The following is a 24,427-nucleotide window of genomic DNA, read 5'->3' on the forward strand; positions in this document are numbered from 1 at the left end:
GGACTATGAGCCCGCTGGTGAATGGGGGTATGGAGGTGGAGCTGGGGATTCACCAGTGGGCTCATAATGTTTGAGGTCAATATGGTAAACACAGGAAAAGTGCAAAGCAAGAAGGGGTAGATTGTTCAGAAGAGGCCAGTGGGACCACCCATCTGATTCTCTTGGAAATAGCTGAGTAAGCTTTGGGGCTTCCTTGTCAACACACCTGTTGTTGAGCCAGCAAAGGCAGAAGTGGAGGAAGAGGAAGAGGGTAAGAACATGCCCTGGAGTGCCCTTCCCCTGCCCCCACCTGCTTTGTGAAGGTTTATTCCAAACCTGACCTCCTCTGAGAAGCTTCCTTGACATCTCTAGGTGTGGCTGGTGGTTGTTCTGAGCATGTTCCAAGCATGGTGTCCACACTCAATCACAGCTTCCATCACATTGGGTCATGACCCAGTTCCTTGAGGATCTGTCATGCCCTTTGTATCTTCTGGGCCTAGTATGAGTCCCCGGCACAGAGTAGGTGCGGATGTGGTTGGTGAATGGATGAATACATGAATGTATGGCTAAATGAGCAGAACCCAGAGACGAGGAACCAAAACCAAGAACCAAAACCAAGAGTGTCTGGGCACTAGGGTGGGCAACCTCAATTTGTTACCTAGGGTACCAGTAAAACATCCAAAGACAGATATCTCAGGTCACACAACTTTTATTGCTGAAGACCATCACTGGGGGCTGCTGCAGACAGGAATGTGGCCACCTTGCCAGTCTTGCTAACATTCCCCAGTGTACCTAGCCCCATGAGCCCCTGCCCAGCCTCTCCAGCCTGCTCTTCTGGGGCAGTCTTTCCCTTGAGCGGCCACGGCCTGCCTGAGCTGGGCTAGGCTGGGTTGATCTGCTTGGATCCTGCCTCTGAGAAACATAGCACCACAAAAGACCCTGACGGGCCCAAGGAAGGTGAGGGGAGCACGGCTGGCAGAGGAATGGCTGCCCCAGAGAAAAGGCTGCCGAAGGCCCAGGCTTTTACTGGTGAGTCCAGGCACACTGATGATTTGCAGGAACATGGTCAACTTGGATCCTTCAGAAGGGCTGCCTGGAGGGCCTGGGACCACGTTAGGTTTCTCTCCATGGCAGTTTTTATGTCAGTATTATGTTTCTGGAACAACTGAGAAATTGAAAGGTAGAGAAAGCTGAGAAGAAATTCCAAAGTCCCAGGACAGTCCCTGGGAATGAGAGATGCTCTCCACCTGGACCTCCCTGAGGCCCTTGGGAGCCTATGCAGGAACAGCATCCGTTTCTTCATGCCTTTGTCAGGGCCCTTGGATGCAGAAACAGTTTGTGGACCTCGTCATGTCAGATTTGCTTGCCAGTCCAAAAGAGTATTTGCTTCCCTGAGTATCTCCTAGGGGCTCCAGATGCTGTAGTGACTTGGGAGATGTCCATCCTGGGGACTCAGTCCAGTCTCTTCATCCAGTCCCTTGAGGCCAGAAATATTCTGTAGGACTCTTAAAATATGACACTTCCCAGGAGTCCCCTGGTGGTCTTGGGCTGATTGATGCTAGCTGTCACGGCTCCTGGAGTTTTTGGAGAATCTTTAAAAATACCCGTATTTTCATTTCTTAAATATAAAAATAAAATAAAATAAAACCCGCCCCAGCAGCTTATGACCAAATGAGTACAGTGAATCCTCATCTCCGTTGTCAGCCTGGTTAGCCATAGCACAGCTCAGCTGCGGACATATACGGCTCCAGCAGGAGGTCTGAGTGAGGGCTCGATGCTCGTAACGACAACAGGAGCAGCTTTCCTCAGAAGACAGTCCAGGCACGGGGAAGCTGCATCCACCAAAACCCGCGATCCTTCCCGGGACAGCAATGGCGTCACCTGGGTTGCTGGCATCTGTCCACACTGGGCTAGTCTGTAAGTGAGGGTCAGAGAAGCAAGAATTCCAGGCCCTTCCTTGGGCTCTGGGCTCCACCTCGTCCATCCATCTATGGACACCCCTGTAGGAATATCCACAGTACTCAGGCTCTTGTCTCCAGGTAATTTCCAGCCTGGGATTTTGAGAAGAGTTGACAGCTCTGCTGGTTTCTGAAAAACTCGAGAGTGGCAATGCACACTATGTACACACACACACACACACACACACACACACACACACACAGAGCAGACAGTGGAGGTGAGAGTCCGATGGTGCCTGGTGGCCATTAGCCCAGATGATGCCACACATGGCCAGTCACTGTAGCCAGAGTCTTCACAGCAGCTGGTGCTGTGCAGAGCAGGAGGCCAGCTGGTTAGGATTTTCCAAATCGCACCTCGCTCTGAGGAAGAGAACGGGAGAAGAAGGTGATGGTGGGCTGGGTGGGTGGGGAGCGCAGAAGCCCAAGGTTGGGGTTCAGAACCTATAATTTAGCCCAGCTGTCACCTGGCACTGCCTCTCCAAGGAGGGACAGTAAAAGGAAAGGATGGATGCAGGCTTGGAGGGCCTCTCTGCACTAGATTTCTGGAGCCTTCCCTGCTCCACTTGTGTGAGCCCTCCCCTGTTCCCCAGGCAGAGAAGGGGAGGGCTGGCAGAGCAACCCCTGCCTTACAGCTAAAGGCTGAAGGCCCAGAGAAGGCAGGGTCTCAACTGGGTCAGCAGAGTTGCAGGCAGATCCCTGGTTCCTGATGCCCAAATTCCTGCCGTGGAGGGAGGCCTCCCATCACTCCACCCCCAGTGGCCTGTGTGAACTCACACCTCGGTCATCCCTGGGAGAGGAGAGTGGCACTGGGGCTGGCACCGAGGTTAGGCCCACCTTTTATTCTTTACATTTATTTATTCATTCATCCTTCATTTATAACAATACATAGTAAATACTGAGGATATCCCAGGAGTTGTAAATGGCTGATTTTGATAGATCAGTCAGAGTTCTTCAGTAAGAAAAATGGAAGATGAGAGGGTGGAAGTGGGAGAGGGGACTCTCTAGGGTGGATCAAGTATTCCAAAGGCCAAGGGCAAGGTAAGGCACACACCAAAGAGTTTGTGGTTCAGTTTGACCTGAACAATGACTTCTGAGGCTGGACATAGGTTAAAGCAAGTCAAAAAACATAAAAGACGTTTTTATTTTATTACTTTATACTCTTTTACGATAGTAGTGAGGTGCTGTTGAAATATTTTAAGTGGGAAAGGGAAAGAATTGTAGTTCTCAGGGAGCATTCTGGTGACAGCTGTGAAAGTTGTCAGAGTCAAAATGAAGTCCCTTGTGTTTTTTAAAAAAGACGACGACAACAAAAAGAAAATAAAAAAGACTCCAACAAACAGAGCTGGGAAAGGCCATGAAGAGCGGGTTCCCATGCATAAATGCTTGATAACAAAAACTATCACAAAATCCTCTGCAGAAACTGAAACGTTTTCAAAGTCCATTGCAACCTTACACAAAAAATCACTTCTGGGGGAATATCTGCCTAGCAACTGCCTGCCCAGCCTCTAGGCCCACCCTTTTGCAACCCTCTGAGCTCTGTTCTGAGGGAAGAAAAGCAGGGAAAGAAACACAGGCAGCTGGGATTGACCCCAGGCATCACGTTTGACCCTGTCCAGAACACCCCCGAATATGAGACTGCTGAGGGGATCTCTGCCTACACCCTGGGTGCTCCTCCAGGGTCCCCACCTTAGGAAGTTCCCAGTCTGCTGGGTGCAGTGTCCTGGTGCAGGGATCTTACCTCCATCTTGCTGTAAATCCAGGGAAGAACTTCTGTCACTTTGGTGTACACACCGGGTTTGTTTCTCTGGCCACAGCCTGTACCCCAGCTGGTGACACCTGCCAGGTACCAGCGGTTGTTCTGCTCGCAGACAAGAGGCCCCCCACTGTCTCCCTACAGGGGAGAGGGGGCACATGTGCAGGATGGGACAGGTAGTCCGTGAGCAGAAAAGGGTGGGGTCCCAATTCCCACATCAGCCCCAACACCCCAGCCTCCCCCATCCCCAGGGTGCTGGGACCTGAGCCCCACCCACAGGTACCCTCACCTGGCAGGAGTCTCTGCCCCCACGAAGGTCCCCAGCACACATCATCCTCGGAGTAAGGTAACTATCATAGACCAAGTAGTCATTGCATTTCTTGAAGTCGATGAGATTGACCTGCACCTCCCGGAGGAAGGGGGATGTCTTGTCTTCAGTGAAGTGGGGTGGAGGAGACAGAGGATGGAAAGCCAGTGAGATTCTGGATAGCTTCCTGGTGGTCCAGCTGCCACCCCAAGACCTAGAATCACAGCCTCCTGGGAATGGAGGGTGCCATGCCTGTGCCTGGCTCCGACCCAAGGGAGGCCCTCTGTGGTTGGACACCCAGGGCACATTGGCACACATGCCCTCACACAAGACACAGCTCGCTGCACGTGAGACAGAGACATTCATGTACACAGACACACTCACAAGCCTATCAGGCTACACGACATGTTGCACAGCACTTGCCTACGTTTAAAGCACCCTCAGATACATGGCTTTGTTTGTTTTTGGAAGCTATGTGCCCTGAAGAGAGCAGGTGGCATTAATCCATTTACAGGTGGGGAAGCCTGGGGCTGGAGAAGTGACCTGCCCACAATCACACAGCTAGTAGAGTATGGAGACAAGATGAGAAGGCTGTGCCCAGATCAGTCATCGCTTTGCCTCACGGAGGGAGAGAAAAGCGGTCCCAACGCATGGCAGTGCCCTGAGTCTAACTGTGGGGTCATCCTGCTCAAAGTAAGCCATCTCACAGGACAAGGCACTCTGTGATTGGGATGACGTGAAAACAAGACCACTTCATCATCTTGTTTAAGGCCAAAGACAAGGGCATCTGCAAATCACAACAGTACCAAACATCCCCCTCTCCTGGCCAATATGAGTGACTGCTGCTTCCTTACTGCTTAGAGCTCCTAGATTTTTTTTTTTTTTTTTTTATTGAGACAGGTTTCACTCTGTCGCCCAGGCTAGAGTGCAGTGGCATGATCATGGCTCACTGCAGCCTCAACCTCCCTGGGATCAGGTGATCCTCTTGCCTCAGCCCCTCTCGTAGCTGGGACTACAGGCACACACCACCATGTTCAGCTAATTTTTCTATTTTTTATAGAGATGGGGTTTTGCCGTGATGCCCAGGCTGGTCTTGAACTCCTGGGTTCAAGTGATTCTCCCACCTTGGCTTCCCAAAGTGCTGGGACTACAGGTGCAAGCTACCGTGCCCGGCCTCTAGATAAGGTTATTAAGCTTCCCCGTCACAGAGTAACCCCTGCTTCCTGACACCATCCAATTTAGAGAAAAGTCCTACGTCTTTGAACCCTCCCCAAGCCACCTAAATCCTATGAGCAGTCCTCTCTGACACGCTGTTGCTGAGATGCTCCATGGTTCTTCATGGTGTGCTCTCTCTCACTGCAATGAGCAATGAACTCAACTGGTTCAACCACAGCAGTTTTCTAGGTGGTATTGACTGGAAGGCATTGTCACAGCGACCCCACCGGCATATACTCAGGTGTCTATACACACATATTCACACCCAGGCCCATGAATCTGTATACCCAAACTCTCATCGACATAGGCCCTCATCTGTATACCCAGACACATTGCTTACACGCACTCACGTATACACACACATGCACATGAATACACACATACAACCAAGCATCTTTGCCGCTTACCATCTGTCTCCCTGGTCTTGCCAAAGCCTGTGATCCAGCAGGTCTCATTGAGGCTAAAGGTCTGTCCATGCATGGGGAGGCAAGCAGGGTGGATGTGAGCTGCAACAAGACCTCCAGATGTCAGTGAAGGAACAAGGCTGAGACTTTCAATAGGGGGAGGAAGAAGGAGCAAAACCACTCTGGGGGCAAGGAGGAGGCTCCTAGAACATTAATCTTTGACTCTAGAGTGGTTCTGAATCCTCCAGAACCTCAGACTGACCAGACACGAAACTCGATCACTTTATCAAAACCCACCAGCCTTTGGGGGCTACCAGAGGCTGAAAGCCATTCTGATTTCAGTGGTTGCCCTGTGGTCAGATGCATACGCCTTGGAAGCTCCCTTGTACAAGCTGATACTGGGCAGCTGAGGGTCTCTCCCCACAAAGAGGGTCTCTCCTGGCAGAGCCTCTTCCATGTCTTTCCATTAGAACAAGGAACAGCAGCAGGCTAAGACCCAGATATTATGACCGTTGCATCTCAGCAGTATGTCCAGCCTGGTCTGGCGAGGGTACCCACTGGTTGTCCAGGGCCTGTGGCTCTCCCTCCAAATGTTTGCCCAGCACAAGGTAAGAAATCTCTCCAAACAGGAAACGCATTCCTAGAGACACAGACCACAGAATTCCTGCTAACTTGATCCCACACTCGGAAATATTATATTTAGAAGTCACTGTTATGTATCACTTCATAAGCTCTGAGGACTGGTGTCCCTAGGGCGACCAGGGCATTGACCAACACACCTGAGTTTGCAGGAGGAAAATACTAGTTGATAGAATGTTTGCAGTATTCTCAACCATTTGTTATATTCACTGCAGTATTCTGCACCTAAGATAATGCCTGTCACATATTCAGTGCTCACTAAATGTTTAAAAAGAGAGAGAGAGAGAGAGAGAGAGAGAGAAGGCAGGAAGGGTAGATGGGAAGGATGATTTTAAATTTTTCTCCCATAAATTGGAATTAGGCTTTAAACATTGGTGTCTACCCTAGTTTTGTCTGCTAGAGAGCAAACAAAAAATAGATGAAGGAATAGCATGCATTATTAACAAAAATGCAAAATAGGATTTCTTTTCTCTGCCCCTTTTTGAGATGTAAAGTTTTAAAAACATGTAACACTGATATATGACCCATTGTTATATATTTCACTGTTTTTTATGGGGAAATTAAATTTACCAGTGAACTTTCACAAACGAAAGTACTGTGACTTCTAGTGCTCTACCTGCCAAATGAGTTTAAGAAAATCTGCACTGATTTCTAAACCAAACATCAGGGCACATGTTCTGGCCACAGGACTACATACATCTGAGCTGTGATTCTCAGACTAAGGGTCTGCTTCCTGCCCAAAAGCCTATCAGAGTCTATTTGAAAAGCATACGCAATGTGAGAATAGCCTTCATTCGGTTTTAGAAATTATTTAGTTTTGGAATTCCAAATAATATTAAGGAGTGGAGGGTGGGTGAGAGGTAAGATTTGGTTGTTTAGCCAAATATAGCCCGGGTTTGACAAGGTGAGAAGGCCTGCTCTGGTCCTGCAGACTGTGCTCTTCCTGTGTGCTGAGCGGCAGGGCAGGGGGCAGCGGGCATCCCTCACCTCAGCCCTGGGCTCCACAGACAAGGCTGGAGTTGCAGAAGGGCTGGTGGGCGTGTCGTGTCAGGGCGTGGCTACGAGTGGGAGTGACGCTGCGTGGGCGTGGTTCTGGGCTAGCGCTGCCCAACCGAGCTCTTCCCAGGGATCCTCCTCCTCACCCCATTCTGATGATCTAACTGCTCTGACTCGTGATAGACACCGCCTCCACAATTAATGTGCGAGGAAACACCAGCTCCCAAGCTCAGAGCACGAGAATGGCTAGACTAACCAGAGAGTCCTCCAAGGCTTCCAGAAGTCCCGGTACTCCTCCTCCCTTTCCCACCTGTAAAACTGCTTATGCCAGGGGGCTCTGGCTCCATTCTTCAGGGTCCTCCCTGAACCTCCATTACCTGTCTTCTCCAATCTTTTCAGGACCCACCTTGACTATCCTTCCTCTGCTGAGCTTCCCCAGGATGATTAGTTGCTCCCGCCTGTGCCACCATAGCTCCCCGCTCACCCAAAACATCGCATAATTGACCTCTACTGGTCGTCTTGGTGTATGTCACCCATTTTATTTCTATTTGCAACTGTACTATAGGACTGACAATATAGTAGACGCATAGTATTTGATAAGTGAACAGATGAGTGAATGGATGAATGAATGAATGAAGTCTTCTTTGAGGTCCCCTGTCCACAGTGATCATCTGAGAACCTCTGCATTTCCTTTGTGTAGCCTCATTTGGTCCGTAGCAACAACGTTGTAGCAATTAGCTGTTTGAGTGTGTGCTCAGCTTATGTTCTCGACTGCAGGGTAAGCAATTTGCCAGTCTAGAGCCAGGTGGGGAGAGCATTGCTTGGGAATTAGATCGACCTAGTTCCAGTCCCAGAGCTACCACCTATTACTTGTGGCCTCGGGTAATTATCTCTCTGTAAAGTTCCATTTCCTCATATGTCAAATGAAGTTAATAATAGTACCTGCTCCACAGGGCTGGTTGTGAAGAGTAAATGAAATCCTATGTGTAAAATGCCTACCATAGTGTTCGGCCTCTAGGTGCTCAGTTAATACCAGTGAAAGAATTCAATCTATTGATTAAGATCAGTACCCAAGCCCTGACTCTGTCATCAATTTGTAATGTGAGATGTATCATTTGGAGCAAAGTTATTTATAGCCCCTGGGCTTCAGTTTCCCTAATTATACAACAGAAGTGTTCCATGTAAGGATCTTTAAGAGTCTTGACTTCTGCCATGCAGAAGCTTTGGGGCCCAGATATGAGTTGACAGATGCTGGCAAGCGCGAGGGCTGCAGAGGGTGCTGGGGCTGGGGGACAGGAGAGCGGGGAGTGCAGATTCACTCACCGGACAGGGTCAGGGGCTTGGACAGCCGCATGAGGGCGATGTCATAGTCGTCCTCCTCGTCGGTGTAGTTGCTGTTGATGATGATCTCGGCGATGGAGACTGCCTCAGGCAACTGGTGCAGGTTGCTGGTGCCTGCATACACCTTCCAGCCCTCCAGGACCTTCTCCCGGGTCCTGCAAGAGCCACAAAGGAGCATGGTCCAGTACCTGCCTGGCAGCGTTCACTGGCAGCATCTGCTACCTACAGGAGCCACAGTCAGAGCACCAGCTTGGAGGCAGGAGGATGGATAAAATGACCTCTGGAGGGAACCCTCTATCTTTTCCCTGGAGCCAAAGCAATCCCCCACAGCCCCTCAAAAATTATGAGCTTGCAGCTCTGCACCTTACAGTAATAAAGAGGGAATGATGAGTAAGACCTCTGTGTGGCACTCACCCCCCACTATCTCCTCTGCAAGTCACCAAGGATCAAATAAGAGTCTTTGACTTTTGCCATGCTGAAGCTCTGGGGCCTCGATGTGAACTGACAGATGCTGGCAAGTCACAGGGCTGCAGAAGGTGCTGGGACTAGGGATAGGGGGCACAGATTCACTCACCGGGCAGGGTCAAGGGCTTGTACTGATAAGATCTCAGTATTATTACCCTCAGCAAATTCAGACAGGGCAAAGTAACATGCTGAACTCATTATTAGAGAGGCCAGTGCCCCTGAGGCCTGGTCTCAGAGCTCTTTCCTGCCCACCAGCCTGGGCTGTGGGCCCCCAGACACTAGGTCAGCTGGTGACTGTTAGAAGCTGATACAGTGCTCTCCCTGCAATCCCTAGCCCTCAATTTCTGGGATAACTAGGGGCTCCTCTGCTATGAGTTCCAGTTGCAGGAAGCAGCAACAAACCCAAAGCCTTTTGCATTTCACCCTGTTCTGCAGGGGTCGGCTCCTAGTCCCTCTTCCTGCCTGCCTCTCTCCCTTGGGGCCATCAATGGGACTTTCTCATCCTTGGGCCTAGCTCAGAACAAACACCCCCGATCCATACTCTCAGGACCAAGTGAACACCCAAGCTACACCAGTGCCAACTGGCCCATGGGGGCTGGACTCACACCCAGAGTCCTCCTCCACGAAGAAGTCAGTCTGCAGCCAGCCCTTCCTGGCGGTCCCTGACCCTGGGCAGTGTCAAATCACCTGCCTCTCAGGCACTTACACGAAGAAGCAGTGGGCGGCAGTGAGCACCCACTGGGCGTCAATGAGCGTGCCTCCACAGATGTGGGTGGTGCCGAAGTGCAGACTCACTTGCCAAGGCCACTTGCTCTCCGAGGCCAGCGCCCCTCCCACGATCCGCCCGGTCATGGCCCTCAGTCCGCAGTCTGGGGAGAAGGAGTAGACGTACTGTGAACCCTCCTTTTCCCAGGGTTCTTTCCGAGCTCCTGATCAGAATGCCTCTGCCATGCTCCCAGGGCCAGGACAGGCTCAGACAGCCCAGTCCTGAAGGGCACCCACCCTCCCATGGATGGGCTTTGCTCCTTTATCTGCTACACACAGCAGTTCCCGTGAGAGCATTGCCACCACATGGTGGGGTGGCTTTCTGGGATCATTCAGTGGGAAGTTTGACCCCAGGCAGGTTCTTCTTTCTTCTCCTTCACTCATTCTTTCATTGATTTGACAAATGCTTTCTAAGTGTCCCAAGCTTTGGGCATTGTGTCAAGCATTGGGATCGTGATGGTAAGTCCCAGGACTGCCATTAGGAGCACAGGAACGCAGACCAGTTCTAACGTCACCCTGAATTGACAAGCATTATAATGGGGGTCTCTATTGTTTCTAAACATAGGAAGAATACACTTCCCCTGATGCACGGGAGACTCAGACCGCTTCCTTGGAATAAGAGGTTGCTGGGCTGAGCCCCTGCCAGAGTCAGGAGAAGGGGAAATGTTATCCTGGGTGTACTGGTGCCTTACAGGGACTCCAGCCCTGAAGCAGGCCTGCTGACTAAGACAGTGTTCCTGACTTAAACCCCAGTGCCAAACACCTCCCTTGGAGGAGTTCTGCCCCTCTGCCCTTTACTCCCACACGACAGTGACCACAATCCAAGAAGAAGAATATCTTACGGGAACACTGGAGAGAGATATACCGCTGGGAAGGGCATTCAGACCTGCAGGAGGAGACACAGAAAGTGGGAGGGTATATTAGCTACCTCCTCCAGGAAGCCTTCCTGATTGATTCCTGCTCAGTTCCTATCCTGTTTCCAAGGAAGCTACTCTTTGCTCAGGAAGCAGGAGATTCTGAGCTTCTCCTTCACGTGTGACACTCTCCCTTCCAGTGCTTTGTCCAGAATGGCAGTGGTTCAGTGCAAATCAACACTCTCATCCCCTCAACTAGTTTTCTTGTGGCAGATTGCAGACATTGGCCCAGATCCATGTTCTTTGAACTTCGGACTTCATTGTCCCAGCATCTTTTCACGGCTAAACAGATGGCCTGGTGCTCCTCTGACACAGTTCCTCAACGCAGATGCAGAAACCACGCAGCACATCCAGATGCGGCAAATTCACGTTCCTTCCCTCACCATTACTTCTCTTGGAGCCTGGCTTCTTCTCTGCCCTCTGCAGGGCAAACAATGCCAGCTGGCAGAGCCCCCAAACCTCCGATGCTTCCCACATGGCCCTCCCTGTCCCTGACGCCTGCACCTGGCAGCCCCCTACTGCTGCTTCTCTACCCTGTCCCCAACTCCAGTGATGCTTCTCCCGCCCCAGTCCAGGTCCACTCCCTGCAGCAGCTCTCAGTCCAAACACCTGGTTGACTGGAGGTCCCAAGGTTCGTGAATTGCCGCTGACGACCAGGTAAACTCTCAGGGGCACCCCTGGTCTCCAGTTGCTCTCAGCACTGAGCCTCAAACAGTAATTTTTAAGTCAGGAGGCAGTTTGGTGAATAAGGGCTGTTTCCGAGATGCCCCTGAACACTCATGGTGGACTCCTGGAGGCTGGATCCCAGAAAAGCCAGGGAAGGGGGCTCCCTGACTCAAAGACCCCCTCCCACCCACTCCTTCCCCCGCTCACAAACAGGCAGCCTGCCTGCCCCACCATACCTGTGGAGGCTTTCCTGGATGGTGGAGTTGTATCTCGAGATTGAGAAGCTGTTGGCAAAATCCCTGTGGGCAACCTCTGTTGTCCGGTAAGCACTACAAGGGAGGAGAGGGGAGAAGAATGAGTCCCCTGGAGACACGGTCATCCCAAGTCCTCCAGTAGGCTTAGAGCCCCACCAGCTCTGCTGACAGAGGCCAGACTGTGATGGTCTGAATGGTGGCCAACTCCTCCAAGCAGCAGTCAAGGCCCGATAAAGTGCAGCCCCACCCACATATTCCACCACTGCCCCCATCTCCCCCAACTCCCCTCCAAGACCCCCAGCCCTATGCACTACCCAGCGTTTCTCAGAGTGTAGACTGGTAGTGTTACCATTGCCTGGGAAGTTATTAATATTAGCAATGCTTCTGAATCAGAAACTGGGTGTGGGCCCAGCGATCATCGTTCTAACAGGTTCTCTAGTGATGCTGATGCACACTCAAGTTTGACAAACACCAATCTAGCCCTTTTCTATCCAAACTGCGATCTATGAATAAGCAGCAGCAGCACCCTCCAGACCTACTGAATCAGAGTCTGCATTTTAAAGAATCCCAGGTTACTGAGCTGTACATTAAAGCGTGACAACCTCGGGGCAAGCCTCGTGGATCTCAGAACACAGTGTGCCTAAGAATCACCTTGGGATGTTTGCTGAGCAGGTTTTAAGTCCTCATCCCAGAGATTCTGATTCCAAGATGCATTTTCACAAGCATGGCAGGTGATTCTAATGTGTTCTACTCTCTACGTGGAATTTATGTATATTTCTAGAACATGGTACACCCCTTCGTGACACCCTGGCATGACACTTTGCATATGTAGCTCCTCTACCCAGAGGGCCCGTTCCTCCCTTCTCTGCTCTCTCCACCAGTGCAGTTAGGCACCCTCTCCATTGTGTGCCCTTGGTGCTTCACACACATCCTTATCATTACACATCACATCATACTGTGGTTATTGGTTTAAGCCTGTCTCACTGAGCCACACTAGAGGTCCTTCAAGCCTGGGCTCCTGTCTTAATCCTTTGTGTCCAGGTACTACACAGTATGTAACACATAATAAAAGCTCAATGAATATTCTTTGAATAAGTGGTGTTCAAAGACCTGAATGCCCAAGGGAGGTTCAGGCTTGCATAAGGCCACACACACAACTTGTGGATAAAAGATGCCCATGGTCTTCCATCTGGATTACTCTGATCCCGCTTTTGTGGATCTGGACAGGCTGGGGTGGGGTAGAGAACTAGTTCTAAATCCTAACCCCCCACCCCAGGTGTTTTTGGTGCTTCTTCTGTAGAGAACCCACAGTGAGATCTTAAACTCTTCTCCCCACGACCTCACACACACTGACAAACCCCAAACTACCCATCTTGAAAACTCAGTCCAAGAGGGAGGATGGAGATGTGTGTCTGGGCTGAAAATCAGGCACTTCTTCAAAGTGGAAAGTCATTGCTCACCTACTCCTTCCTCTACCTGTCAACACTGCCTGATTTGTTTAAAATCTTTAGAGCCAAAGATCCTTATGATTCTGCCTGGCCTCACCTGGCCCATTTCATTCTCCGTTTGATGAGGTCTGGCTCAAGCCACGGTAGCTATAGCTCGAGGTCCACTGAAGGGCTTTGCACAACCCGAGCTTCTAGTTCCCTAATATAAGAAGAAAAGATCTGCCCAAATGCCTACCCAAGGCGTAGGGCCACCACCGCGATGGTGAATGTGATAATGGATGTCAGGGTGCTTTGAGGCAAAGAACCATCTAGGAGTCCGATACTATTGCAGATCTATACATCACTATGTTGGCCTCATGAAAACAATTTGCTCCAGACTCAGAGGATCTCAGGGCTTCTGACTCTGAATACCTTGAGGGTGTCCAGAACCAGTGAGATCAGCCCTGGTCCCCAAGGGTCTTTTTAATACAACGTTTCTGCAACATGCTTGAGAGGCCCTATGAAGAGCCTGAGGCATCCCTGAAGCCTGGACTCTGGGGCCGGGTTGGGGGTTACCTCTCGAAGCCCAGCTGCTGGCAGGTCTTCTCTGAGTAGGAGTCATTCCAGTTGCTGCTACAGATGGGAAGCCACTGATGGGAGGACCCAGAGTAGATTTTAAGCAGAGACTTGTCCCAGTCAAACCTCACTGCAGGGCAAGAAAAAGGCAGAGCAGGTCCTCAGCACCTAGGAAGCATCAAGCTCTTGGATGAGCTGAGTGAGGCTCTGAGAAGCACCTGTCCTGACAGCATTCGTTGCTGAGGCCTGGGAAAAGTCCAGGAACGTGGCCTGGGTCATGGGGAGTCAACCAGTACTCAGAAGCCCAGGATGCCTAGCATGGACAGAGCCAAGGCAAAGTCACCAGAGTGCTACAGACTGGTGCAAACTGTGTATCAGCTCAAATGGGAGGCAATGGACAGGGAATCGTTGGGTCTGGATTACATACACGCACACATGCCCACATACATACATGCACACACACAAACACGCACATACACACATACACACACATGCACGCACACACACACATACACACACACAGGCATGCCTACACACACATATATACAAACAGGCACACAAACACATGCACATGTACACACACACACGCACAGGCACACGCTCGCCCGCACCCAGCCCCCTTACCGCAGCCCAGCTCATCACTCTTCAGCTTGCAGTCCACCACCCCGTCACAGCGAACAGCATGCTTGGGACAGCTCTCCCTCTGCTCTTTGTACCTGATCCCCGTGTGGCCCCGCCAGAACTGAACTAGAGAAAAAGAAGCAGACAGCTGGGTCACGACCAACTCCACAGAGATGAGATACTGAGCAGCCCAAGGCCCTGGGGGTTCTGAGACACCGACCTGCAATCCCTCTTGAACTCTGGGGCTCTCGTCCCCCATCTGTATGGAGAGAAAGGCTGCTCAGGAATGCTCCGGAATGCTCCAGAAAGCTCCTGCAAGCATGGCAGCACCAGGCAGATTCGAGCAGCCAGCCACCCAGAGAGAGAGAGAAAGAGAGAGAGAGAGAGTGCTGTGGAGATGGGGACCACCTTGGGAACTCCCCTCCCTACATGCTGGCAAACACAGTGGCCAGAGAAACCACCTCCTCCAGTGTCCCAGAGCTTCCCTCTCAGAACCCCTCTGCCATCCCATCTTCTCTGTGCTCCACAGGGTCACAGCAGATAAATTTCTGTCCTCACAGTCACACACGCAACTACTGTCTGTCTGTTCTCAAAGGCGACCATCCTTCCAGTCTCAGAAGCTCCTGGGTTTTTCCTTCTCCCTCTCCCCTGCACAAGGGACACCCCTATGCTCAGTTCTTTCCCCATGACTTGTCTTTATGCCTTTAAATGTCTTTTCATTCAATCAGCAATTCTAGGTGGCTGATTCCCACATATACAAGTTAGAGCTAAAAGAAAACAGTTTTACAAGCCATATGTGCAAATCTGCTTCACGACTTCCTCCCTCTCTAACGGCAATCTCTTTCCAAACCAGGGGCGGTGGGCCCTCCTGCCTGGAGGCACCTACCGTTGGCTGCCTCACAGATCCAGTTTCTAATTTCTCACCCCGCCTCTCCTCCTCCACCAGCTCCTCAGCGCCACCCCTTGCTTCTCTTCCAGGGCCCACTGTGCTCTCTGTCACCCAGGGTAAAGTCCGCCCGTGTGTGACTGCTCCGTCCAGGTCCCGACACAAATCCCTCCTAATCTCTTGGGTTGGCCCCTCCTCTCTGTGCCCTGGTCTTCTTCCCACATCCTGGGCACTCAACCCCCAGAGAAGCCTGGGCAGTCTCCCTTGGAGTGCTCATGGAGCCCCACATGGATGTGTAGTGGAGAGGGTGCTGGGCCGGGTAGGGAGTCGGGAGGCCTGGGCTCTAGTCCTGACCCCACCAGGTAGCTGCTCGGTGACCTGCAGAAGTCAAGCCACTTCCCTAGCGCTGGAGGTTAGAGGCCTCCCTGGCAGAGCTTATGGGGACTTCAGGAAATGCTGTGAAACCACGCTGAGAGCTTTAGTTCTATTCTGTGAGCCCACTCATGGGTGCCATCTCGCCCCTCCACGGGTCATTCCCATGGCTTTCATGGAGCAAGGTGCTCTGTGGTGGGAAAGGGAGGGAGGGCAGGGCAGTAAGTCACAGCAGGCACCATGCCGAGGCCTTTATGTGCATTATGACAGTGATCACCCCACCCAGTCAGACAGGTGGGGAAACTGAGGCTCAGAATGTTAATGGACTTGTCGAATTCACACAGCTGGTCAGTGGCAAAGTCAGGGCCTGCGTGGCACTAAAGCCTGCTCTGCCAGCACACTGCCCCTCCCTCAGAATCCCCTTCAACAGCCCTGCCGGCAGATGTTTCCACGCGCTGGTCCACTCCACCCTTCACCACTGGTGCTGCCTCTTTCACAGAATCCTTACTCTTTGGCCTGGCGTTTAAAGCTCTCTACAGCAGGGCCCAGCCTTGCTGAACTGAGCAGACGGCCACAGGTCTCTGACTGTTCCTTCTCCACTCTGGTTAGGCAGGTCCCTTCCTCTCCCCCATGCTGTCATTGCCACCTGGCTTCCCACATTTTCTGTGGCTGCTCATTCGCTCGGATGCCCTGCTGGGCATAATTGCTGTCCCACCTTCCAGGTCTTCATCTGGCCCCACAGCCATAAGAAGCTATCCCCTGCATCCAGCCCACACAGTTGTCATCCCCTCCTCATAGTCACACTCAAATGCATTTGCCCTTCAAAATTTCCAGCTATTCCCCCAGGAGACCGTAATCTCCCTGAGGACAGGACAGAATAATGTACATGCACATTTGCGCTGCCTAAAGTTTCCCACTGTGCTGGGCTCATAGTGGACCCCTGAGCAGAGAGCCCTGGGGCATGCCTGGGTATCTTTGAAGATGATGGGGAAGAGAATGGGGAAATTGAGGGGGCCTGAACCCCTGAATGCTGAACACATCATCCCATTGACTGAATATCCTTGACAGACTTTTTCCAGTCAGTGTTTTCATGTGTGTTTTTTTAATAGCTAGCATTTGTGGATTTTGTTGCAGGAATTGTGCTGTTGTCTGATTTATTCCTCATAATCTAGTGAGGTTGGAATGAGATCTTATGGGGCACATAGTAATGAAATGGGCGAATGAATTTTGTCCCATCTGAAGATGCAGAAACTGAGCTCAGAGTGGTTAACTAACCAGCCCAAGTAAGCTGCAGAGTAAGTGGCACAGATGAGACCCAAGTTCAGGTTCCTCTGGCTTCTACACTCTTAACCTGGATGCCCCACAGGGTCCTGGAGGCAGCACAGTCCAAGGCCATTTGCAAGAGTGTCCCTCTCCAGACACGGTAGCGGGTGAGTGGGTGGTCCCTACACCTGTCCCCCCTGCCTGCCCCCATCCCTGGATCCCACTCTGCCTGGCAGTGCCCGGAACCCACCCCTGCACCCTCCGTTCAACTCACAGAGGATGATGAGCGAAACCACCAGGGCAATGAGGAGGAGCACGCACCCGATGAGCGGCAGCCGCTTCTGGCCCTCCCGCCAGGTGAACTTGGGCAGGCTCGTACCTAGGAGCAGGGCGGCAGCAGGGGAAGGTGAGGCTGGAGAGGAGTCCGACGAGGTGGAGAGGGTGGGGGAAGCAAGGCTGTGGCCCAGGAGGGCCCCGTGAGGATCACTCCACCCCAGAAGTTGGAATGAGATTTGATGGGGCACAAGGTCAATGGAATAAATGAATGAATTTTGTCCCATCTGAAAATGCAAAAACTGAGCTCACCCTGCCTGGCACCAGCAGCTGTCTTTTACTGAGCTATTCTCTGGGCCAGCCAGGCACTCTGCCTGTGTTCTCTTAATTCTCACGGCAACCTCATGAGCAGAGTCTTATTAGGCCCATTGTATAGATGGGGAAACTGAGGCTCATGGACGTGAAATCACTTGCCCGGGGTTACTTGGTGAGTTAGTGGCAGAGTTGGGATTCCAATGCAGTGGGTCTGATACCAAAGCACCTCACCCACCCTGGAGAGGACCAGGCTGTGGGATGGGCCCCAAACTTCGAGTGGTCCTCCAAAGCCACGTATCATCCAGGCCTGTGTGTACTGTGGTGGTGGGGAAAGTCTGAATTCTAGGATGGGAGGAGGGCAGCACTGGGGCGGGCAGAAGCACTGATTCCTTAAGGGCGGACCCAGTCCCCAAGGCCTATTCGACCTCTCTGACTCCCTAATAGGTGAACCATGCAACCCACAATTTGGAAGGCTGGGGATGGACTTGAACACCTGGTCAGAATCTCTCCTTTTCCCTGCCCACCCACAGATGGGCCCGCTGATCATGACCTTGTTCCACTGCAGACCCCAGCTTCTTAGGCAGACCCACAGGACAGCACAAGGAGAGAACCCTGTGACTAACTGGGGGACCTTGCTACTGAAACCAGTGCTCTGACCTGGGTTGTGCAGACTCCAGGGTGACACGCTGCTTTGTTAGTCCTGGCTTCTTATCACCTACCCCGCTTCGCGCCTAATTTTCCACTGTCTCAGATTTTCACATTTCACAAAAATGTTTCCTTTTTGCCCCTGCCCCCAAGTCCCTCACTGCCCACCCCGCTGCCTCCCCTTCCCCACATCATTGTCTGCGATGAGAGCAGAGCACACTGGCTCTGAGATTTCCTCCCTGCCCATGGGCTGCTTCCCATCTCTCCTGTCTTCCCTGCAGCGTCCCCCTTACCTGGGCTCTCCCTGGTGGCCCTGGCAGCGGGTGCTGACCTGGCAGGAGATGATCGGATGGGTACAGCCCCCACTGGTGTTGCTCTAACAAGGTACACTCTGGTTGGGGAGGTTGTCACGGAGGCTGACCTGGCAGATGATGACCTGCCGGATGAGGACCTGGAAGGTGAGGACCGAGCCGGAGATGCCCTGGCTGGAGATGCCCTGGCTGGAGATGCCCTGACTGGAGATACTTGGGCTGGAGATGCCCGGACTGGAGGTGCCTGGGCTGGCGATGCCTGGGCTGGTGATGCTCGGGCTGGAGATGCCTGGGCTGGTGATGCCCGGCCTGGAGGTGTCCCAGCTGGAGATGCCTGGGCTGGAGATGCCCGGCCTGGAGGTGTCCCAGCTGGAGATGCCTGGGCTGGAGATGCTCCAGCTGAAGGTGTTCTCTCTGGAGATGCATTCTGAAAGCAGATCGAAGAGTATCCCTCAGGCTGCTCCCCTGCCAACTCACCTCAGCTGTCGGCTCTGCTGCACTAGGATATGAATGCTCTGAGGCAGCAGCTAGGGGTTGAGCAAAGCCCCCTGGACAAGGAAACATCTGGGAGGAGGACTGTGTCCAAGGATAGAATGAAAGCTCAAAGAGCCTGCTGTCCCCCAGCTCCCCTAGGGGCTCCCCTGCCACTTAGGACCTGCAGAGAAGGGTGGAGGGAAATGGGCCATGTGCCCGGGGATTGGGGGTCACCTGCTTAGGCTACGCATGTCTAGGAAGGGTTAAAGGAAGAGGCTGCTGGGCTGGTCACTCACTCTGAGACCTCATATGAAGGGAATGTGGTCCCCTATGGGGAAAGCAAAGACCCCTCTGCCCTCTTCCCTTCCACCTCCTACATCTGCATCCTTTACTTTCCTGTATGTGCGTTAGATTATAAAATACTGTTCTTACTATGAGCTGTAATCCCTAGTTAAGCACTAGTTAAGGAAAGCCCTGACCTGCCAACTGAAGGGGCAGAGCACCAGTGTGAGCTCATCTGAGGGAGAAAAAGAATGCTGTACAAAGCCAGACTAAGGTCTTTGCATAACACGGACAAGCCTCAGCTGCAGAAGGCCCTGTCCTTCCCTCTGGTGGTGGCCTGGGCCTCGGCTCCTGCCAGGGATCCTGGCACTGTGGCACCTTCACCGGCCTGCCTGGTCTCCCTTCCTCTTTTGTGCACACTCTAAGTCTTCCCCAACTTCAGGGGGACTTCCCGTAAGCCAGGACAATAAAATACTAATCACTTGTGTGCATGGCACTTTAGAGGTGAAAATAAACTTTCACATCTGTGGCCTCACGATGGCCTCACCACATCCCTGGGAGGTTAGTACTTTTGGAAGCCCATTTTACAGATAGGGAAGCCAAGGTTCAGAGCTCAGCTTGCAGAATCACAGAGTCAGGGTTCTACCCCATGCCTGTTTATCTCTAAGTCTCCTGCCCTTGAGTCAGAAGAGCTTCCCGGCACAGTCTTCGTGAACGGCATGTACAGAGTGCTCATTTTGCCTTTGTGAGATTGGTTAAGAATGGGGCCCCGTGGCCCTGCAGGGCCGGGAACACCTTGGGAACCTGGGGATAGGGCGGAGGGTTACAACAGGGATCTTGGTCTTGTGGTACTTTCTGGTGTGACCCACAGTTGGGCCCTGTGACCTGCCAAGACCAGGAGGTGCCTACTGGCCCAGAGCAGCGGGGTCAGGTGGGTCTTCAGGTGCTCTGGGTTAGAGAGACCAGGTTGGAATTTGGCCTGCCTCTAAGGCGGCTGGGTGCCTCAGGCAAGTGACTTTGCCTCTTTACATCTCAGTTTCCTATCTGTAAGCTGGAGTGAAGCACCTTGCTTCATGGTACTGAAGTCACAGATCATACCTGTAAAATGCCCAACACACAGTGAGGGCGTGGTGAGCAGTGGCTGTGATGGAGGGCTTTTGTTTGTTTGTTTGTTGAGTCTTGCTCTGTCACCCAGGCTGTAGTGCAGTGGCATGATCTTGGCTCACTGCAACCTCCGCCTCCCAGGTTCAAGCTATTTTCCTGCCTCAGCCTCCCCAGTAGCTGGGGCTACGGATGTGTGCCACCGCACCTGGCTACTTTTTGTATTGGAATCTCACCCCATTGCCCAGGCTGGAGTGCAATGCCACAATCCTGGCTCACTGCAACCTCTGCTGGGTTTAAGGGATTCTCCTGCCTCAGCCTCCCGAGAAGCTGGGATTATAGGCACCCGCCGCCGCGCCTGGTTAATTTTTTTTTTTAATTATTATACTTTAAGTTCTGGGGTACATGTGCACAACATGCAAATTTTTGTATTTTTAGTAGAGATGGGCTTTCACCATGTTGGCAAGGCTGGTCTCAAACTCCTGACCTCAAATGATCCACCCGCCTCAACCTCCCAAAGTGCTGGGATTACGTGTGTGAGGCATCACACCACACCCAGCCGGTAGTGGGGTTTTGTTTGTTTGCTTGTGAGATTGCTGGGCTTGCTATGGAAAAATCTGTTTGAATCTGATTGTCTCCATTCCCAATTGCATTTCCTGGGCAAGCGACATAACCCTTCAGTGCCCGATTCCATGCATGTGAAATGGGCAGACCTCACCTCCTTCCCCCAGATAAATGGGTGATACACATGAAAGAGCCGGGTCTATAAATGTGTGTCAAACAGTGACAAAGATAACAGCCCACAAGCACTTTCTGGGATCCCATTCCCACCTCTTCACAGCTCTTTGCAGTTGATATGGTTAGCCTCATTTTACAGATATTGAAACAGAGGTCCAGGCAGGTTAAGAACATGCCCAGATTCACACACCAGGTAAGTGACAGCTCAGATTCTAACCAGGCCTGCTAGGAGCAAGGAGGGCCTTGACCTACAGTGTCACAAACATCCACAGGACCTACCTTCGTCTCTTCAGGGCTTGTATGTGCAGTTTTGCACCATTATGTGATTTGATCCTCACAAGTCTGTCAGTTAGAAAGCTGGGCAGGAATTACTACCCCCAGTTTGTACACAAGGACCCGGGGCTCAGAGAGACCAAACAGCCCACCTGAACGAGCTGGTGGTCTGTAGGAACTCGCGCACAGTCTTCTAATTCCCAGGCAGCTCAGGCTGTCTCTACCTGAACGGGACCCTGCCATCCAGCGCCAGCTGCCCCATCAGGAAGAGGCCCAGAGGAAAGTGGGTGGGCAGGTGGGGGAGGGAGCTGGGGAAAGCTGTAAAGCTAGAACAGGAGAAGGGAGTCAGGCCAGAGAGGGAACTGGTGCTGAGGGAGCATGGGTGGAAAGCCAAGAGCTGCAAAAAGGGCGACACATCCAAAAATGGAATGGAGGCCCGGCAGGCCCTGAGTCTGGGGGTATCTCGCTCTGGTCTGGCTAGAGCAAGTGCTCTGCTGTCAGGGCCTGGGAGGCAGGTGGAAAGCCACTGGGCCCCCAGACCAGGGCAAGAGGAGAGTTCTGGAGCCTCAAGACCTGAAGGAGAATTGCCCATGAAGAGAACTACAAGTCCCCACAGGGGCATCAGGATGAAAGGGCAGCCCCCAAACCAGATGAGAGCAGCCTCCAGAGTGAGGCCCCCGCTCCACCCCCTGACTCTGACCCTCAACCCAAACCCTCCCAGACATCAAGAAGAGTTCTCATCTTCAGGGATCATCTGAGTAAGAGATTCCACACCAACCTTCTTTAGGCACTTCACAGCCTGCTGTCCCACGCTGCTGGAAGTTCTTCCTCATATCTAACCTGTTATAGCACTAACTCATTTCTTTGCCCCAATTCTTGGAGAACAACTGCTGAGCCTCTAGCTTCCCACCAGAGGCCTGACCTCACCCTCAGAGTAGAGGCCTTCAGCAGCTGGGGAATGGGAAGGGAGGAGACTACTTGTTTGTTTGTTTGTTTGTTTGTTTGTTTGTTTGTTTGTTTTGAGACAGAATCTCCTCTGTCGCCAGGCTGGAGTGCAGTGGCGCCATCTCAGCTCACTGTAACCTCCACCTCCCAGGTTCAAGAGATTCTCCTTCCTCAGCCTCCTGAGGACCTGGGACTACAGGCACGCGCCACCATGCCCAAATTTTTGCATTTTTAGTTGAGATGGGGTTTCACCATGTTAGCCAGGATGGTCTCCATCTCTTGAACTTGTGCCCGCCTCGGCCTCCCAAAGTGCTGGGATTACAGACGTGAGCCACCGCACCCAGCTAAGACTTCTTATCCAAGGTCCCAACCTACAAGGGGCAGAACCAGGACCAGAACCCAAGCTTCCCAAATCCTGGCCTTTGGCAGTGAGCCGGAGACTCAGGAATGGAAGTGAAATGACCAACTCCTTGATGTGTCCTGGTGTCTCCACAACTTGCCTGCAGACCAAAGGCTTCTCAGCCTGCTCAGGGGCAGGTGCACAGGGCAGAGCAGGGGAGTGGGGTCAACTCTGAGCCACGTCCCTGGCCTAACTTTGCCAACCATTCTTTCCTGGCTGTGCCTGTCCTCCCCACCTACCCCTGGGGTGGTCTCTGAGGTTAGAGTAACATAATTATAAGCCCTTACCATGCCATGGAACAGGCCCACACCCCAGGCTGTCACTGCTACCACCTGGCTATGCCTCTGCAGCTCCCAAGGGTCCTCACCCAAGGCTTGTTCAGGGCCCTCCAGACATTTTGGGGCAGGAAGCAGCATGGCAGGAAGGCAGGGCAGGGATCCGCAGGAAAGCAGTGAAGGGCAAGCTAGGGAGGGCTAAGAGGAGCAGCCCCTGGCCCCGGGAGTCTTTCCAAAGCCCCTCCCTGGACAGAAGTCTGTAAGAATTTTTACTCCCACTTTACAGACTGAGAGGTAGAGGTCCAAAACGTTTGTGTGCTTTGCCCAAAGTTGTTCAGGCCCATCTTATAGTAGAGGACGGACTAAAATGCAAGGCCCCCTGCTTCCAGCCTAGGGCTCTCGACACCACAGCTCCCAGGGGTAGATCGCCCGTGAGGTGAATGGGATGTTTTTCTGGTTTCCAGTTGCAGACTCTGCCCCTTGGGCCGTTACCTGGTAGGGATGGTAGTAAGTTAGCCAACCCCTGAGGATGTCCAGCCCTTGGCCTCTCCTGGACCTTCTGGGGGCCCAGCCAGTGATGCCAGGGAGAGGGGGGCCTCTGTCTTTGCTGAGTGATGCGGGCTCATGGTTGCTTCATCTCAGTGGTTATGGAGCTGCTGCCGTGGATCGAGCCCCAGGCTCTGCATAGTGAGAGTTCTCCAGCCATAAGCAGCAGCCTGAACTTGGGAAATATGCACTTCAGGTCTCCCAGAGCCTGGGCTTGCAGTGTGAGCGATCCTATAAAAAGTTATCCCACAATTGAACAATGACAACACTTGGACATAGGATGGGGAACATCACACACCAGCGCCTGTGGTGGGGTTGGGGGAGAGGGGAGGGATAGCATTAGGAGATACATCTAATGTAAATGACGAGTTAATGGGTGCAACACACCAACATGGCACATGGATACATATGTAACAAACCTGCACATGTACCCTAGAACTTAAAGTATTAAAAAAAAAAAAAAAAAAAAAAAACTCTCTCCCGCTAGACCTGAAGAATGTCCAGCAGGCAGCGGCAGCTGCGATGATGCATCTTCATGGCCTGAGGGCAGGTGCATCAGGGCCTCTTTCAGTCCAGTTTAAGCCAACTGGGCCTCCCTCGTCAGCCCTGGGCCATCCCTTCGTAAAGCTACCACCCAGGGTTGGGCATATCACAGGCTGTCAGAACTGCAAGGACTCTGAAAACCCTCTAAGCCAGGCATGGTGGCGCCGGCCTGTAGTCCCAGCTACTTGGGAGGCTGAGGTGGGAGAATGGCTTGAGGTCAGAAGCTCAAGAGCAACCTAGGCAACATAGCAAGACCCCATCTCAAAGAAAAGGAAAGAAAAGAAACCCTACCCAAGTCCTTTATACTACTGATGAGGCGATGAAGGCCCAGAAAAGCTGTGTGACTTGCTCATGGTCACACAGCCAGTTGGGGACAGTGCCAGTTCTAGAACCCTGATCTTCTGGCGCTCATCCTTGGGCTGTTACACAACACTCTGCGCTTCCTCTGTCTGTCCCTTACCAGCCTCCATGAAAAAGGACCCTTCCCAGACAGAAGCCCCGTGGC

General features: G+C 52.3%; 3 protein-coding genes across 8 annotated transcripts in view; 1 reads left to right on the plus strand and 2 right to left on the minus strand.

The window, feature by feature from the left end:
- The window catches only part of IL10RA (interleukin 10 receptor subunit alpha), a 442,741-nt gene that overhangs the window by 343,154 nt on the left and 75,160 nt on the right, over window positions 1-24,427 (plus strand). The gene's annotated exons all lie outside the window — the stretch shown is intronic.
- FXYD6 (FXYD domain containing ion transport regulator 6) overlaps window positions 1-24,427 on the minus strand; it is a 286,618-nt gene that overhangs the window by 64,141 nt on the left and 198,050 nt on the right. The window contains exon 1 of one of the 6 annotated variants that reach the window (XM_050758472.1): window positions 18,202-18,205. The exons of the other annotated variants lie outside the window; for them this stretch is intronic. The gene's annotated coding sequence lies outside the window, so the exon portion shown is untranslated. Of the gene's footprint in view, window positions 1-18,201; window positions 18,206-24,427 lie in introns of those variants that run through there. 6 annotated transcript variants of the gene reach the window in all.
- On the minus strand, window positions 671-22,974 carry TMPRSS13 (transmembrane serine protease 13). The gene is made up of 16 exons (XM_050759274.1): window positions 22,846-22,974; window positions 22,626-22,681; window positions 21,438-21,539; window positions 19,929-19,986; window positions 18,328-18,817; window positions 17,076-17,180; window positions 14,284-14,406; window positions 13,660-13,789; window positions 11,639-11,731; window positions 10,665-10,708; window positions 9,764-9,926; window positions 8,575-8,747; window positions 5,620-5,718; window positions 3,980-4,122; window positions 3,676-3,828; window positions 671-2,297 (listed from the first exon to the last, which is right to left on the minus strand). Exons 1-16 carry the CDS (start codon window positions 22,972-22,974, stop codon window positions 2,271-2,273), a joined length of 2,088 nt encoding a protein of 695 aa, XP_050615231.1. The 3' UTR covers window positions 671-2,270.

This window comes from Macaca thibetana, chromosome 14 (genome assembly GCF_024542745.1).
Source record: "Macaca thibetana thibetana isolate TM-01 chromosome 14, ASM2454274v1, whole genome shotgun sequence".
Lineage (NCBI taxonomy): Eukaryota > Metazoa > Chordata > Mammalia > Primates > Cercopithecidae > Macaca > Macaca thibetana.

Excerpts from the sequence above, each read along its gene's own strand:
- TMPRSS13 (XM_050759274.1), bottom strand. The coding sequence starts at position 22,974 with ATGCTGCTTCCTGCCCCAAAATGTCTGGAGGGCCCTGAACAAGCCTTG. Across the intron at positions 22,682-22,845 it reads TGGGCCTGTTCCATGGCATG|GCTGAGAAGCCTTTGGTCTG; the intron begins GTAAGGGCTTAT and ends GCCCCTGAGCAG. Across the intron at positions 5,719-8,574 it reads CAAGCCCCTGACCCTGTCCG|CTCACATCCACCCTGCTTGC; the intron begins GTGAGTGAATCT and ends GTCTTGTTGCAG.